We start from the raw sequence: 16,856 nt of genomic DNA on the forward strand, positions 1-16,856 counted from the left end.
ACAAATAGGTCATTAGGGCATAAAAATCTTGGTCTGATAATAAGATAAAAATCTCCTGCTTTGTGACTATGAGTAAATAGGTTATTCTTCAATGTGTTTTTAAGGAAAACAGGAGAATGAGACAAATAATTTTTTTTTACTCTTGGGTTAGTAATTTGAATACTTTTTAATAATTTGGTAAATTGTGTATTTCTTTACCATTTCCATTAAAACCTTATAATCAAGGAGAAAAAAACAAAGCCAAAACCTTCCTTTTTTTGCTTTTTCTTTACAAACAGAGAGGAGGGCCTTGAGATTCTTTCATCCTATTGTTTATTATCAGCAAAATATTTCTCATGAAATTAGCAGCAAATGAAATATTTCTAGACTGTTTTATTTCTTTCTCAACAATAATTTTAACTTGTGTTGGAATAATATTTAAACACATTAGTAGTGAAAGCTGGTAATTAGATTCAGTCTTTTGTAGTGTGATTTTCATTAATTACATGCTTACTTTAGCCGAGTTATTTTACACAATCTGTGATCTTCCAGACACAGAGGATTAAATAGCTGCAGATGAGTTCTTGGAGAAATAAAGCACACTTTCAGGGCATGCTGCACTCTACTAAGAATGAGATGGGTCACCTCCTGGTCATGCATCTTCTTTCCATAGGATGTGAAGGGAAGCCAACAGGACCAGGCTTTTTGAATCTTAAGTTAGGGAAGGTGAATTGCTTTCCTTCTTGGGTCACCTACTGGCAAATGTAAGAAACTGGTGCAGAAGTCCCTTTTCTACCTGGATGTTGGAAATGAGACTTCCTAGTAGGATTTGCACAGGCAACGCTTTACTTGGTTATTTTTTAATTTTGTTTTATTTGGATTCTGGTTTTGTTTGTTTGTGTTTTCTTTGCTTTTTTGTTTTTAAAATCAAAGTAATTAACCATCTTCTGCTCAGAAAGAAACCCTTAAGCAAGCCAAGAAAAGAATCATCTAACTGAGTTTTTATCCTTTCCCCCCTTCTTTTTGATAGTAAGGAGATGCTTAGGGGAGTCTGTGGTCAATTCTTACCCTTTGTTGCAGATTGTTCACAGGACCCTTGCAGCCATGCTGGGCTCTTTGGCCGCTTTAGCCGCCTTAGCTATTGTTGGGGAGGTAAGTTATCAAACTGTGAGTGCTCCCTTTGTTTCTGCCTGTGGTGTCGGGTATCAATAATTTCCATGTTTGCCCAGTTCTAACTGAGTGCGCAGCAAAGCAGTGGTTTTTAAGGAAGAGGAATGGTAGAATAGAAACTGGGATGGGAAAACAGGTCAGACCAATGTAGAGACAAGGAAAGTACAAAAATCAGTTGATGCTTTTTTGTTCTGATTTGCAGGAAGCTGACTACAACCATTTTCAGCTTAATCCAGCGTTAGTTTAACACTGTTATTTTCAATAATGTTAGGCTACCAAGCAAACCTAAATGGAAATACATTGCTTTATGCTACCCTGAATAATTACATCTCATGCTTGCATGTTCCAACCCTTTTGTTTCACCTGCTGCTTACTCTTAGTTGATATATAGTGAAACCTCAGATTGATTTTCTCGGTTGTTCTCTTAACCACACCATTACTGTGTTCCCTTTAATTCCCTTCAGTTTGTTCACAGGTGAAGTGGTATGCTTTTGTTCTTTTACCAAAAAGGAAACTGCAGTCTACCATGTAATTTGGTTATCTTTTATTTCTGTAGTGTTATGTAAGGAACAACTAGACCAACCAATAGCCTGATAATGACTCACTTAGGATGCCAGCAGTACTTTGCATTAGTAATAATAATAATAGTAGTAGTAATGGCAATAATAAAGAGTCCTTTTTATATAGCTTGTAGGAGCACTTATTAATTTCCATCATATTTATTTAAATGGCTCATCAATTAAGTGGAGTTTATAAGTCATAGCTAATCACAAGTTAGGTGGCATTCACTTGTAATTGTATTTTTTGATTGCAGAGGCCAAGTATGGTCAAAGTGGTGGAGTGGATTGACTACGAAACACTGGCATTATTGTTTGGAATGGTAAGTAAAGCATATATTTTGCTCTAAATGTGCCAAAATCACATTCAATATAGAGATGTTTCCTTTAAAAATATTTTTAAAGTGTACTTTACTCAGACAACTTATGATGAACATTTGTGTCTTAAGGAATTTATCAAAAAGGACGAGGATCAAACCTCTGAAGGAGTCTTTTGAAATGTTGATCCTTTTCTATTTTTTTTTTATCTGTGAAATTGTAGTGATAACATGCTAAAAGCATCCTTGGGATTTATAAGTGGAAAGACCTGTTCAAGGGCCAAGTATTATTACTCTCATTTATCTTTTTAATTTTGTTTATTCAAAAGCTTCCTCAAACACACTCTGCTGGAAAAGTGGTATTCTGTCTAACTGTTATGTCTGAAGCTAGAAAAAAGCAAGCCAGAAATGGAAAAGTAATATCTGATGAGATTATAATCATACATTATTTTAATCACTTTTCCCAGAGCTATTTGTGGTAAAAAGCATTGTCCAAGTGCTATTAGGCTCTTACACAAAATATACAATTTACAGAAAAAAACCATACAATTATCAGTTTCCATTCTGGGTTTTTCTTTTTTCTTGACACTGGTCCTTGCTCTTTGCATTCCCCACAGAAAAAGAAAAAAAGAAGAAAAAATAATCTGTTGGGAACAAAGACAGAGGACAGGAGACCTCCCAAATGTGGGAAAATGCAAGCAATTCTTGCAGCCAGTATCTTCTGTGCTCTGTAGAGCATTACTGCAGAGAGCAAAGACATTTACTGTTTTCTCTTGATTAATGATATAAAGGAGATACATTGAGTACTTAATGTATGATGCCCACTTAGTCACTCCAAATAAAATCCAACCAGACTCATATGACATTTACAGACTGCTTAGGTTGAGAAGTATATTTCACCATGTGATGCATTAACTAGAGATATCTGGCAGCTGTAGTGGATATTCTAATACAAGGGTGATTAGATTCTCAAAGCTGTGTCAGATTAGAAGTCCATTTCTCAAACTGCTTTGCTTTGGTTTTGAGTAATAATTCAACTTCTTTTATATATCAGTTCCAAGTTATTATATTTTTCTTCATCTTTTTGTAGATGGTTTTGGTGGCCATATTTTCGGAGACTGGATTCTTTGACTACTGTGCAGTAAAGGTGGGTTTATTTGGTACTTATAACTATTTCTAGATTTATCAAGTTAGAATTTAGTCAAATCTGTCACACCAAGCATGATCTTTAAAGAACCTTTCTAAGGTCAATGTATACTTATCACATTAGAAATGACAGTGGTCATGTTGTAATACTGGAAAAATTCTTTGTGAATGAAAGGAAGCCCTTAATGCAATTCTGTTTCTACAATTCTGTTTCTATCCCAGTAGCCCACATGAGTATTTGGACACTATTAAGCTAGTATTCCACTGATTTCCCTGGGATTGCAGTTCTGCTGTAGCTGAACTCTCTGTTGTCTGGCAGTGGGACAGAAGAAATATGGGAGCCATCATTAACTTTATGACCACACATGAAAAGTGGCCACAGACCTTTGCACATAGCAGAACAAAAGATTACATGAAAAGTATAATTCATAGAATCACAACCATAGAATTAGAGAACAGTTTGAGTTAGAAGAAACCTTAATCATCTTGTTCCAATCCCGCTGCCACGGGCAAGGACACCTTCCACTGGAGCACGTTCCTTAAAACCCCATCCAGCCTGGCCCTAACATTTCCAGGAATGGGGCATCCACATCTTCTCTGGATAACGTGTTGCAGTCTCACCACGCTCACAGTAAAGAATTCCTCTCTTATATCTAATCTAAATCTACTTTCTCAGTTTAAAGCAAATCCCCCTTGTCCTATGACTACACACCCTTGCCCAAAGACTTATCGTCCCCCTTTAGGTGCTGAAAGATGCTGTAAGGTGACACAGGAGCCCTCTCTTCGCCAGGCTGAATAACCCAGATCTCTTCCAGCCTGTTCTCATAGGAGAGGTGCTCCAGTGTTTTGATCATGTTTGTGGCCCTCCTCTGGACCCATTCCAGCAGTGCTACTCTGAGGATGGGGAATGTGTCCCAGGTGTGGAGAGAATGGGTGGTCTAAACCATGTTAGTCCACTTGGGCCTGCAGGCAGAAGACTGGGGCTCAGCCCTTCTCCTGCCACAGATTCCCCTTATGACTGGCAGCAGTGCTGTTTCTTCAGAGCTGTTTCTTCATTTGCATGATGGGATTATTTGCCAACTTCCATGAATTATTTTCTTGCCAAGTAATTTAGTACTGGAGAGGGTGCTCTTGGAGTAATAGTAAAGGAATAGTAAATGCTCTGAGCTCTTTGTTGCTTGACTTTGATCAGGTTGCTTTATCTATAATTTTTTGAAATCTCAGCTGAAATGATCTTTAGTCTGTTGATTTTGCTTCTGTTTGTTTATCTCAGGCTTATCGGTTCTCTCGAGGCAAAGTGTGGGCAATGATTACACTTCTGTGCCTTATTGCTGCAATTCTTTCTGCATTTCTGGACAATGTTACCACTATGCTGCTCTTTACTCCAGTGACCATAAGGTATTTTATTGTTATGGTTTTGGACTTGGTCTTTTATAGCCAGTAACCAGTAGCAGACATGTGTGTAAAATACTTGTTTGGAGGTTTTTTAAAAACAATTTAGATGGAACTCAGAACTTCAAATACTCTTATTGTAGTAGAATAAGAAGCTAGCACTTTCAGAGGGGTGGGTTGCCTTTTGCCTTTTCATTGGTACTGGGCACATATCTGAAACCTGTGAACACTGCCTTGGCAGCTAACTGTTCTGGTTTGTCTTCATATCTCAACTACAATAGCATATTTCACCAAATGATCCCTAGTAGATAAATTTTTTTTTCCTGTAAAGCAGGCAGAATTTTTAAATTAAAGCTGCCTTATCCTTTGCTGACAAATATTTATATACAATTTTAGATAGTAATTTATGTTTTAGTGAAGTTATCCCTTCTAATATTAGTGACAACTAGATTTTTAAGAAGTTTATATCTCATATGACAGCTTTTTCTTGAATATGAGAATCTGAATTTTATTCCTGTTGGTGATCATGTCATTGGGACAGCTACTGGTTAATTGCACAATTTGAGTTAGATATTTGGAACTTTGGGCAGACAACCATGAATTTAATTACTTCAGATTTCTGTAAATTAATAACACATGATTTGCAACTGCATTTAATCAATGTGGGATTATAAATTACTGTTTAACCTGAATTTAACCTGTGTCTGGTGTCAGGCAAATCTGTTTAATCCGGTTCAGTTTTGGAAAGATCTAGTGTGTTTTAAAAATGATGCTAAGAGATGTAATGCTTGCAGTCATTATCACATTAAAGTACACAAAATTCTATTAAGATATGCCCCCTCTTTAAAATGCAGTGTAAAGCAGTAAAAACCAATTTTACAAGTGACATTTATTCTAGACTGGAAACAGCTGGTGAATGAAAGCTCCATTTGTCTTCTGTCCAATTGTATTTTAAAGAGATGGCTTTGCCGTGCCCTAATCAATAATTGCATTTCTAGCAGTAGTAAGCAGCACTGGAACTGTTAAACACCACGTTTTCTTTAGCTGTGTTACAGAATATTTTGGATAAATATAATTTGGGAATGGGTTGAAATCCAGAAGTCAATGCAGCATAAAACTTTTTCACAGTCAGAGCTACAGTAACATTTATTCTGTTTTCAAAGAATCCTAGAATGGCCCAGGTTGTAAGGACCTTGAAAGATCATCTGTTTCAAACTTTCCTGGGAAAGGAAGCCTAGATGAGCTTATCTGGCACTCCTTTCAACCACATCTAGAAAACGTCCAGTGCTGGGGGCTCTACCACATCCCTGGGGAGGTTGTTCCAGTGGTTAACTGTTTTCACCATAATTTTTTCTTCTGTTGAGGTGAAATCTCTCCCTTGTACTTGTTATCTTTTGTCTTCTCCATGTGCATCCTTGTGAAGGGAGAGACTCTGCCTTTGTAGCCTTTTTTAAGTAATGGACTTTTGTATTAAATGTGTACTAAGTCCTTTTGTTTTATATTAAACGAACCTGTAACACTGAAGAAGGGAAAACTCAGTATGTGGGAGACATTTGTATTTGAATCACTATCAAAACTGAAGTAAAATTTTATCTCACCTACTAAAATCAAATAATTGCCTGCTTCAAAAAGCTTCATGCTGGGGGTCATTTTCTTTTTTATCTTGCTGCCATTGTCTACAGCTTCCCTGTGTTGCACTATGCAGTCTCCATTGCCATGGAGATAAAGCTTGCAGAAAATTGTACTGACTCCATGAACATAAGAGTTTATATTTCCTGTAATAAGGCTTAAAACATGTTACTTGTTTCATTTGGTATTTTGTAGTAATCTGCTAAAAATTTTTTTAACTACCCCCTTTTACCTGTTGCTTATTTTCAAGATACTTTGTTATTGGGAAATGGAAAAGACTAATATTTTTACACATGTGGAATTACATAACCAGGATAAGTAAACTGAGGAACAGTGATCCAGCCATATAGCTAAGATGTTCTAATGGTTTTATGCTTTGGGCTTAGGCTTTTCTTACTTACATTAGAATTTTCTTCTCAAGATACCACTAGGCCCATAAAAAAAGAAAGAATCACTAAAGAATATATTTTAGAATGTATTTTGGAATACTGGCAAATCAAGGAAGCAATGGAGTTAAAATTGCAAGGACAATTGAGGTCTTGTACCAAAATTGATACATTTGGACCAGTTATACTACGAAGTACCCTTCAGCTGAATGATTTCATGCCACTGAGGAAATAGTGTATTTTTGCACAGTTATTATTTTCCAGAGTTTTTAAATGCTGACAAATATGCCATCCAACAGTGTTTTTCCTGAGTTTTAAATTGACATCCTTGGTGATAGCGTAAGTGAACCCAGGTTAAGATTTTTTTTTTTTTTTGCCATACACTCTTTTCTCTTTTAAATGTAGATTTTAGTAACACAAACTTAAGCTAAAGCGTGAAGTTCAACCCTTCTTTCAGGGAAATGTGTGGCTGCAGTGCAGTGAGAAAGCATTCTTCCTGCACACTCTTCCCACCATCTACTATGAGATACAGAGGACAGTAATTTAAGTGTGGCCTCCATCTTTAAATTCTGGAGCAACATTTTGATAAGTTGTGAAGAGGAAAGCAGTTATTTCTTACTCTAAAGTGCTTAGGTGTGACTTCAACTTTCAGCCTTTATTACCACAGCCCAAGTTTAAAGTCTAACACTTCTGTACTTCAGAACAGAGCGGATTACGTGGGTGTGTGCGTAAATGTAATTTGTGGGTTGGAGTAATCTGTGTGAAGATTACTCTGTGTAAGTGGGCTCTGAGTTCAAATGGATCATGAGGTTACTGAGTCAATCCCAGTGTTTGTTAGAGCACTTTAAGGTGCTTCTTATTAAAGAAGCATTTTATTTTTTCTTATCAAAGCAGCATCCTAATAAAGAAGTATTAAATATATTTGAACTGCTAAAAACATTTTGAGATTTTTTTTTTTTTAACCATAAGGAATGTGTATTTTCTGCTCTTGTTTCATTGTAAATAGAAACACTCATGACCAAGCTTTAGAGAAGGAGGAGAATAGGAACAGAATAAACTGGATAAACCTAGCTTGAAAGCTGAAATCTCTAATAGATGATTCATGGCTAATAGGCAGCCTGCACAATCCTCTGCCACTGCTTCCCATAAGAAAGTTAATCACTGTTGCTGAGTGCAAAGCCTGTGGTTGACCAGAATAGTTTTCCACAGGTCAGTGCAGTTTAAGAACCATGGTTTCAGAAGTTGTAACACACTGAAAATCTGAAGTGCTATTTTCTGTGTAGTCCGATTCTTGTAATAGTTGACTACTTTTAATTAAATGCTTTTAAAAATGCATCAGTTTTGTAGGCATTAATAATTGTATTTTAAATGTAAAGAAGAATCTATAGATTTTCATTTATATTGTTATAATTACTCTAGCACAATGAATACTTTAACATAGCATTTATTGACACATTATGTTTAAAATCTTGTCATTTGACTGTGAAATGACTAAATTTTGTATTTTTTTTTGTGTTTTTTAAGATTTAAGATAATTTATGCATGGGATAAAAATTTAATTTCATTATTTTTACACTGCAGGCTCTGTGAAGTACTTAATCTTGATCCTAGGCATGTCCTGATTGCAGAAGTAATCTTCACAAATATTGGGGGTGCTGCCACTGCTGTTGGGGATCCTCCAAATGTGATTATTGTTTCAAAGCAGGAGCTGAGGAAGAGGGTATGTACTGCAGTCGTTTGTCTGCTAAAATTAAGTAGTGGTGTTGACTTATGTAATGTTGATCCTTCTCTTCCCCCAGACAGACATATAAACAGAACATAATCTAATTTTCTTTTAGTAGGATGATCAGAGAGAAGAGAGGGATCTTTTGGGGACAAAATAGTGATAAAGAATAGATATTTTTCATCTGGACTCAGAATACCAGTTTCCTTTTTTTGTTGTTGGTGAGGATTTCCTTACCATAAGCAAAGTGAAGAAAGAAGCACAACAATGGAGGGCTGCAGACAGGGCAACAAGTTGGAAAAACCCAAAAATGTGAAAATGAAGATGAAAATTCATCCATTTTTTTCAGTATAGGTTTACTCTCAAAAGTTAAATATGAGAGAATTTGACATTTTAAAGAGGTTGCTTTGCCCCTGTAGAGCCATGACACACACGTGAGGCTCTTTATCCTTCAAGTGCAGCCCAAGATGACATGGGGCATGAGAGAGGGGTGGGTGCTTCTCCCGTGCAACACAGGCTGCAGCTGGCTCCCACCTCCTGACAATGTTTTGCTATCTCCAGGCTGCAGTGACAGATTTTAGATTCCAGCAGCTGTCTCTTCTGTTTTGTGCTGGGTGCCTGGTTCCAAAGGGAAAGCTATGGTGGGTGGTGCTGGGTGGGACTGCAGGACATGAACCAGCCAGCAGGTGCATCCCAGTCCCACCATTTCTTCCCACCCTCATGGGCCTTTCTGGCCTGTGGACTGGCTGTGGCACTGCTGGCAAGTGTTTACAGCCCTCAGCATCTGTGAGTGTGCTGAGTTTCCTGTGCTTTCAGCTATCCCTGCTAATCCTGGACACGAGGGCATCAAGTCTTCCTTCCCCTTTCTCACTGTCTCCCATCCCCTTTCCCAGGTGTGCTGTGGAGTAGAGGGGAGACAGTCTGCTCCGGATGCAAAGGACAGCCCCTCCTGGGGTAGGGTAGATCTGCCCTTCTCCTCACCAACAAGCAGGGCCATGGAAGGGACAGTAATGTAATGGGCACATCTATAAGGACACGAGGCACATGCTTTCTCTTTTGGCCAGGTGTCATAAACCACCCTCACCCAAACAAACAAGCAAACAAAACCAGAAACAATAACAAAACCCCAAAACACCCCCCGCCAAAAAGCCCCCCGAAACACAAAAAAAACCCCAAAACAAAACAAAAAAAAAACAACCCTAAAGAAATTTAGTGTTAAAATAACTGAGCAAGTGGGATGAGAGAATTATAGTATAAAATCCAAGGTGTTTTTTTTTTTTTTTTTTTTTTATTTTTTTTTATTTTTTTTTTTTATTTGGAGTCACTCATGTTTCCATTGCTCTATGAAAGAAAGATCTCTTCTAATTAACTGAATGCACTCAAATTAATTAAGTACTGTCCAAGTTGGAAAAGGTCTTTGAAAGTTCGTAGTATTTAATAAACTGAATGTTTGCCATCAAAATATTTGAAATGTACTCCAGTTGGGTACTTTGGATGGTGACTTTGAAGACTGTAATATTTATTGTTAGCTGAGAACTTGATAGCTAAGTTTTACATTTTAGATACGAAATCTGTGTACCTACTTAAAACTTCTGATCTGAAAGAGAATAATTAGCACCTGCCATGTAGGTCATTTTCCTAAATACTCAAAACCTCATCATCTCTATAGAACCTTTAGAAGTGACTATAAACATGGGAAATAATTAAGCAATCACAATTGAAAAGAAACCATGTTACATTTTTCTTGTTTGAGCTATTGATATTTTTAGGAGGACTCAGATGTATAAATACCCTAGCAAATATGACATTATAGCAAATTCTGTATCTGAAACAAGCACAAAAATCTTTCCAGATGTTTTCAGTCTGGATTATTTTTAGATCTTCTGCTGCATCACAGAAATAGAAATGCAATGAAACAGATTATGTTCAACACAGGGCCATAGAATTTATGCTGCTTCTTTTCTATATTCTCAATTGTTATATCAATGTATATAAATAAAAGTGGGTCAAAGACCTGTCCTTGGCCTTGGGGTAGAGTGTCATGGTCTGAGGTATGTCCTCACTGCTTAGAGCTCACCCCTTCTAAGGAAGATTTTCCTGGGAGAATGCTGGCTGGGGTAACTGGATAAAGCCAAGAGAGAGGTCAGAGAGGGAGCTGGACCATCTGGCCTCTTACAGTCTGAGATGTTGAACTAATAGCTGGATTCCTAATTTTGTCCACCCATTCCAGCATGCTGTCTTTTGATCAGAAGGAGAAATACAGACATTACTGTCTTGTTTCTGAAACTACTTCCAATAAAGGGTGCTGTGAAGAAGGATGATATGAGCTACCACAGTTCTGTGTCTAGAATGCATGGGGAGCCTACTACATTAGCACCAAGTAAAATTTATTTTGTTTTATTCCTTTTTTTTTTTTTTTTTTTCTGAACTGTTTCAGAGGTAAAACTTCTTGAATGCATTAATGACATCTTAGAAAGACTCCTTCATGCAATATAGTTTATAGTTTCTATTATGATGTTTTCTATAGAAAAGATTTGGGGTTTACCTCTTTTTTAGCATTAGGGTTGTTTTTTGGACATTCCAGGAATTCTGGGAAATTTTTCTGCTTGATATTTTTGTTGAAATTCTCCTTTTAATTCTCTTGTACTTCCTTCTCAGTGTCATTTTTGCACGGTAAGTACAGGAGTACTTGGACAACTGCCCCTGCAGGAAGCTGAATAATGAACTGTTCTATGTAGATGATTTGGGTTTCTGCTTTATTTAGGTGGTATCAGGAGGAGAATTTTACCAGTCTTCCTGAATTTTACTGCTGTACATCAACCTTTAAAAGCATCCAAGTGAAATATTATGCAAGTTTTCACTTTTGTAGGAAACATTGGCTTTTATCAATATGAAATTAAATGCAGCCTTGTTACTTTGGGTGCTGTTTTCTGATTATAGTGTTAAAATGCTTTACTTTTTGTTTACTGTGGTGCTGGAGAGACTTTTCTCCCTAGGTTCTGGGGAAAACTCATATCATATTAAAAATATATTTATTAAACCATGTTTGGATGAATAAGATTTTTTTTTAACGTTTTGCTCATTAAAATGTAGCAATTAGTCTCTTTACTTGTTTTGGGTTTGCAAATTCATTTGCAAATGAATGTCAAAAGGATTTTTTATTTGTAGCTGTTGTTAGTTTATAATCCTGGCATATTCCCTACTATCATGACTGGAATCAATGGAACATTTGCATAACAGGAGAGGAAGATTTGTTGTGCTCTTGGTTGTTCTTAGTTGGAGTTGGAAGAATTTTCACAAAACAGCATTTATGTTTTGATTTTAGGGAAGGAAAATAAGAGCAAATGGAAAACTTATTTAGTGAATATAAAACATTTAAAATTTTTTTATTATCTTCGGAGTGCTGCTACAGAATGGCCACTGTTAACAAAATTATGTTTTTATTTTGAAGAGATATGGGCTTCAGACTTTGGGAACTCCATGTTTACAGGCACAATAGAGCAGGAACCAGTTGGATATTATCCTTGTTCTCAGAAGGGTTACACAGGAAATCTTCTGTATTTGGGAACTTCACAGGCTTCTACAAACACACCTTTGAGATCAGAAGTTGCTCTTCTCTAAGCACAGGCTGTGATTCTGAGTTCTTTAAAGAATGGATGGCAAATAGGTCTCCAGAGCAAAATGATGCTGTGAACATAGTGATAGTGAACTTGTGCACTGGTGGATCCAGGCTAAATCTGCATACAAGAAATAATGATAAGGGCAAAGGCAGTTCTAGCATATGCTAGTCACTGGTTTATATCCTTTTATTGACTGTTTTTGTTAGCATATGATAATGCTTATGCTGTTATTCTGATGTCTGCTGAGGATTTGGGGGCTTCAGGATACCACTCAGAATTATTCTTGTCATTTAACAGGAATTTGCTGGAAAATTGACAGCCATCAGGTTTTCCTGTGCTGCCTTTTAGAGACTTTCAGCCTTCAGGATGGAATTTACCATGATGTGATGTTATTTAGTTATATTTAATGAAAAACTGTGGTACCAAAAAAAAAAAAAAAAAAAAGGTACTGAAAAAGAAGAATATATGAATATTGAATATTTAAAGATATTTCAAGCACTGGTAAAATGGATTCCCATAGTTGATTAGGCTAATTTTTTTTTAGTTTTCTGGATAAAAGCTTGTTAAAACTTTTAATCAATTTGTAGAACTCTACCCCTTCTGTCGATGTTTCATTGATTCTTTTTCTCAGGAGAAGATTATACTTAGGTAAAGTGCATGAACTAAAAGGTATTGGCTTACATCTGATTTCAGAATTTTTACCAGCTATGCATGTATAATCATTAAACAGTTTAATGTAAAACAAAAAAGGAGGTTCATCAACATCTCAAATAAACATTATCTTCATGTAACTGGGTTAGACCATCAGTGATTTCTGGCTCAGTGACATCATGAACAGCTCCCATGAGAGACAATGCAGATCTCAGTCACTCAGCTAAAAGGGATGTTTAAGCCAGTGTAGAAATAATAAATTACTTTTGATCTTCTTTATTATATTAGTTTTAAAAATTAAGTACACAGAAACACAGTACTTGCTGCTCTCCAAATCACTGCACCTAGCTATAATTTTTGCTTTTTCATTTCTCTAAAAAGGCAGATTTCTCGTGGAAATCTCTGACTAGAATTTAATTTCACATCTCCAGAAGCAAGGAAAAAAAATCAAGATTATAAAAAACTGGAATTTTAGGAAAACAATATGATACTTCCTCTTAATATGAAATTGATATATTTGATTGCATTTTAAACTATTAAATTATGCCCACTCTGTTTCAGCTCTGAATCTGTAGGCAGTGGGACCTTTAGGCTGTTGTCTTGCTAAAACAAAATCTTTAGATTTTCTCTTGACTGGGGAACATAAGAAATTTGACACAATCATCATAGCCTCAAGTAAGGGACGTTTGAAGTGTGTTTTGTATTTATCTCATAGATTGAAATCTCCTGGAAGAAAAATATTTCTTGCCTGTTGTGCATGTCAATTCTATTCCAGTCTGTTGTGCAGGAAAAGAAAATCTTTGTGAAAATTACTTTTGTTGTATGCAGTAGACATGGGGAGCACTTTAATGCTTTTTTACAATGGTGAATCCTGGCCCCAACAGTGCAGAGGACTCAGGAGGTACAAAATGTGCTATCCACAGCCACAAAGGGCATGAATTTAGGCTCTGTGGAGGTGTTATGTGTCCTTTCTGGGGTGTGGGAAAAGGAACAGGGACAACTCTGCCACCACCTGGGTATCCTCTGCTGCATCTTTGGTATCTGTGGTACAGAGAAAACCGTTCTGTCTCTTAAAGCTCCCCATGAGGCTGCCAGCTGGCTACTAGCTGGCTGGTGTGAACTCAGCCTCCTTTTTCCCTGAAAACACATTCCCTGTGCTGCAGAGAGGCTGGGGCTAAGCACCCAGCCCAAAGCATCAGGGAGGGCAGCTGTCTGCATTTCAGTCTGTGCCTTTCTGATATGAGCCATGAAAAGTAGAGCACTTGGTAGTCCTCAGCCTCCTCGTGGCTACAGGGCATCAGCTGTCCAAGGCTAGTGATCACCAGGATTCATTTTCACTCACTGTCTCATGTGGATCAATGCAAGGATGTAATGGGGAGGAAAGCCAGGAGCAAGAAGAGAACTGACTCCAGTCTTATGTTATCACTGACAATTTTGTCATGCAGGCTCTGTCCTGAAATAGGCACACTCCCTGTTCAAAAACAATTTGTTTCAGCTGATTTGGAAAGCTGATCTGCAGTAGGAGCAGAGCAGCATATTTTCTTTTTACTAGGAATCTCAGAGACATGAAAGATCAATGTGCTGATACTATGAACGTTAACAAAATCCTGAATCTCAGCCCAGCTACTCCCTCTGAAAAGCTTGGGTATGGTCTTGGATAGGATGCCAAAAATCTAGTATACTTTTTTTTTTCTTGTGATGGTGTCAGCAAATCACTTTCAAGGCTTATCTACGTCAGCTCTTATGTCATGAAGCTGTGTTAATCCTGATTTTTTTAAGGGTATTGTGATCTCTATCTCATTTCAATTCATTTCAGCTATGAGTCAGACTTGAGACCTTCTTCTTACCCTCAGCATTTTAGTTTGCCTTCTAGATTGAGGTGATTTTCTTCATCGAGAAATTAGGTTTGTGGGTTTCAAGTGACATATTTCTTGTGCTGTGTTTTTTTAGATGCCTCTGCATTGTGGCATTTCAGGAACCAGACACAGGTGTGGTTTTTTTTTTTTTGTTTGTTTGTTTTTTTAATTTGAAATTGGTGTTATAATAAAAATGGAAAGGCAAGTGACTTTTTGTGTTTGTGTTGAATTGCAATAAGCTACTTCCTTATATTCAAGATCCTTTAATATGTGACTAAGACATCACATATTTAAACTTGAGAGTTACCAGGAATTCATTTGGTTCCTATTTATTAGTTTTACTTCCTACTTTAGAATTTTTCTTTATTTCCATGTATATCTACAGAAACTCTCTACCATCATAGTTGGCTTGGTAGCTGGCATCTTTCTTCTTGATGTGGTTGCTGCCAGCAAAAGCTTCATCTCCACTGCTTTTTTGTAATACTAGTCTGAGTGCAGAAGTAATTTTCCTCATTCTTGTAATTCTGTATTGAGTATAATCTGACCACTCCTAACTACTTTATTGCTCTTCAACCACCTGTTTCCCAGTCATTTTGCTTTCAGAGGATAATTGTTTTTTCCAGTCAGACTTAGGCATTTCTATTTTGGAAGGTGTAGCTTCAGTGTTTTTACAGCTTAAATTATTTTGGCTTCTTAACTCTCTTTGTGCCATTTCAGAGACCAAAATGAAATAATGATTTCGCATACTTCCTAACTTGTTTAATGGCACACAGTCAAAGTTGGAAAATTTCTGCACTAAAGCCAGTTCACCTTTTAAGGTTTAAAGTTCTTATCTTTTCTGGCAAAAATTTTATGCTCTTTCTTTTTGGCTATAATCTAAGAGGCAACCAATATAAAAATTAGATTTATTGTCAATTTATTGTCAGTGGTTGTAATTACGGAAATAAACCTGAGGGATATGGAGTTTATGTACTTTGGGGGCAGGTCTCAAACACTGAACCTTTGCAGGAATTCTTCTTTTATTCATTTGTAAATTTCCTAGAGTTATGAATGTTGTTTTCATCCCTCATAGAAATGCCTTCTGTAGCTCTGAATCATAACTTGATGCCCAGAGGCCAAATTTTATAAAAACTGATTTGTAAAATCTGTCTTAGAGAGATGTCAGACACCTGAGTGGCTGACCTATTTTGTAGGCAAACTGAATAAGGTACATTATTTTTCATTATGGTGTCACTTTTTTCTGTTCAAGTCTTAAAATAATCTCATTTCAATTCCTGAAGTGTCTTTCTTCCGCTTTCATAAAAGCAATGGCTGTAGCTAAGTTACAGCAAAAGGCCAGCCAATGAACAGGTATAGTTTCACCTTTTAGTGTCTGGAGAGTAGAAAAGTCAAGGAATCTAATATTAAATAGCAAGTAGGGATGACATTACCTCAGGAAGCTTAAACCTGTATTTTAATAGGATCAAATTTTAATCCTAGGTCTGCATATTTATGGTTAGAGATTTATTTGACTGTCTGCAAGCTATGGATTTTTTTGCCAAAGAGCACCAATCTTTACCTGGCTATGAAAGTTCTTTACGACTGTCATCAGTTTCTTGTGTTATATGTCTTTTTATTATGCCCTGTGGTGCAATAGAGAAACTTTTTCTTTCTTTTTTTGAACCAGAGACATTTCAACTAGGAAATTTCCACATAAATTCTTTTAGCATTTGACAATATAGAAGAACACACATTTAAAGCAGTAAGTTCCCAATAGTCTTAACCCGCTGCAGGTAGTACCAGCTGTTGTTGCAAGGGAAGCTGTTTTTAATATGCATTGGAATCACCAAAGGATCTATAGGAAACTCATAGTTAAAAATCAGGGAACAATAGGGACATAGAGGTGTGTCACAGGGAGATCAACTAACTTTCTGGAGTTTCTGGGAAATCAGTGCATGCTCTGAAAATTCAGCTGGGATAACATGGGCTATCCATGGCTTAAGCCATGCTTTATTCCAGGTGTCACAGATCTGCTCTTCTGGGATCACCAGTTCAGACAACCTCTGTTTTTTGAATATAAGACAGTTCCTTACTACCAAAGTACTTAGGTGTGATCTGCCTTGGAGCTCCATGTGAGCTTTCTTTGGACAGGCGAGTCATGGCTACTTCAGAAAAGCCCAGCCCAAAGGGTAACCCTGATCCACTACAATGTGTGCAACATGGAACAATGGAATAACTCAACTGAAAGGGACCCAGAGGTCATCTAGTCCAATGTCCTACTCACAGCATGGCAAAATTCAAAGTTTTAGGGCAAGTTGTCACTATTCATTCCTGTTGCTTGAAAGCAGTAGCCTTTTAATATGTTCTGCTTAACTTTTTTAAACCCCCTTCATTAAAATTGTGCAAAATATAAAGAAATGTGTTCACTTATTAACCAGAAAGAAGAATAAA

The 16,856-nt window shown here is 36.8% G+C and overlaps 1 protein-coding gene across 1 annotated transcript in view; it reads left to right on the top strand.

Annotated features, from left to right (window-relative positions):
• Positions 1-16,856, top strand: part of OCA2 (OCA2 melanosomal transmembrane protein) — a 160,142-nt gene that overhangs the window by 49,128 nt on the left and 94,158 nt on the right. Inside the window, exons 9-13 of the mRNA XM_066313584.1 lie at positions 1,060-1,131; positions 1,964-2,029; positions 3,114-3,170; positions 4,443-4,567; positions 8,158-8,296. Of these exons, the coding sequence (XP_066169681.1) occupies positions 1,060-1,131; positions 1,964-2,029; positions 3,114-3,170; positions 4,443-4,567; positions 8,158-8,296 (459 nt within the window). The remainder of the gene's footprint in view (positions 1-1,059; positions 1,132-1,963; positions 2,030-3,113; positions 3,171-4,442; positions 4,568-8,157; positions 8,297-16,856) is intronic.

Source organism: Sylvia atricapilla, chromosome 2 (genome assembly GCF_009819655.1).
Source record: "Sylvia atricapilla isolate bSylAtr1 chromosome 2, bSylAtr1.pri, whole genome shotgun sequence".
Taxonomy (NCBI): Eukaryota; Metazoa; Chordata; class Aves; order Passeriformes; family Sylviidae; genus Sylvia; species Sylvia atricapilla.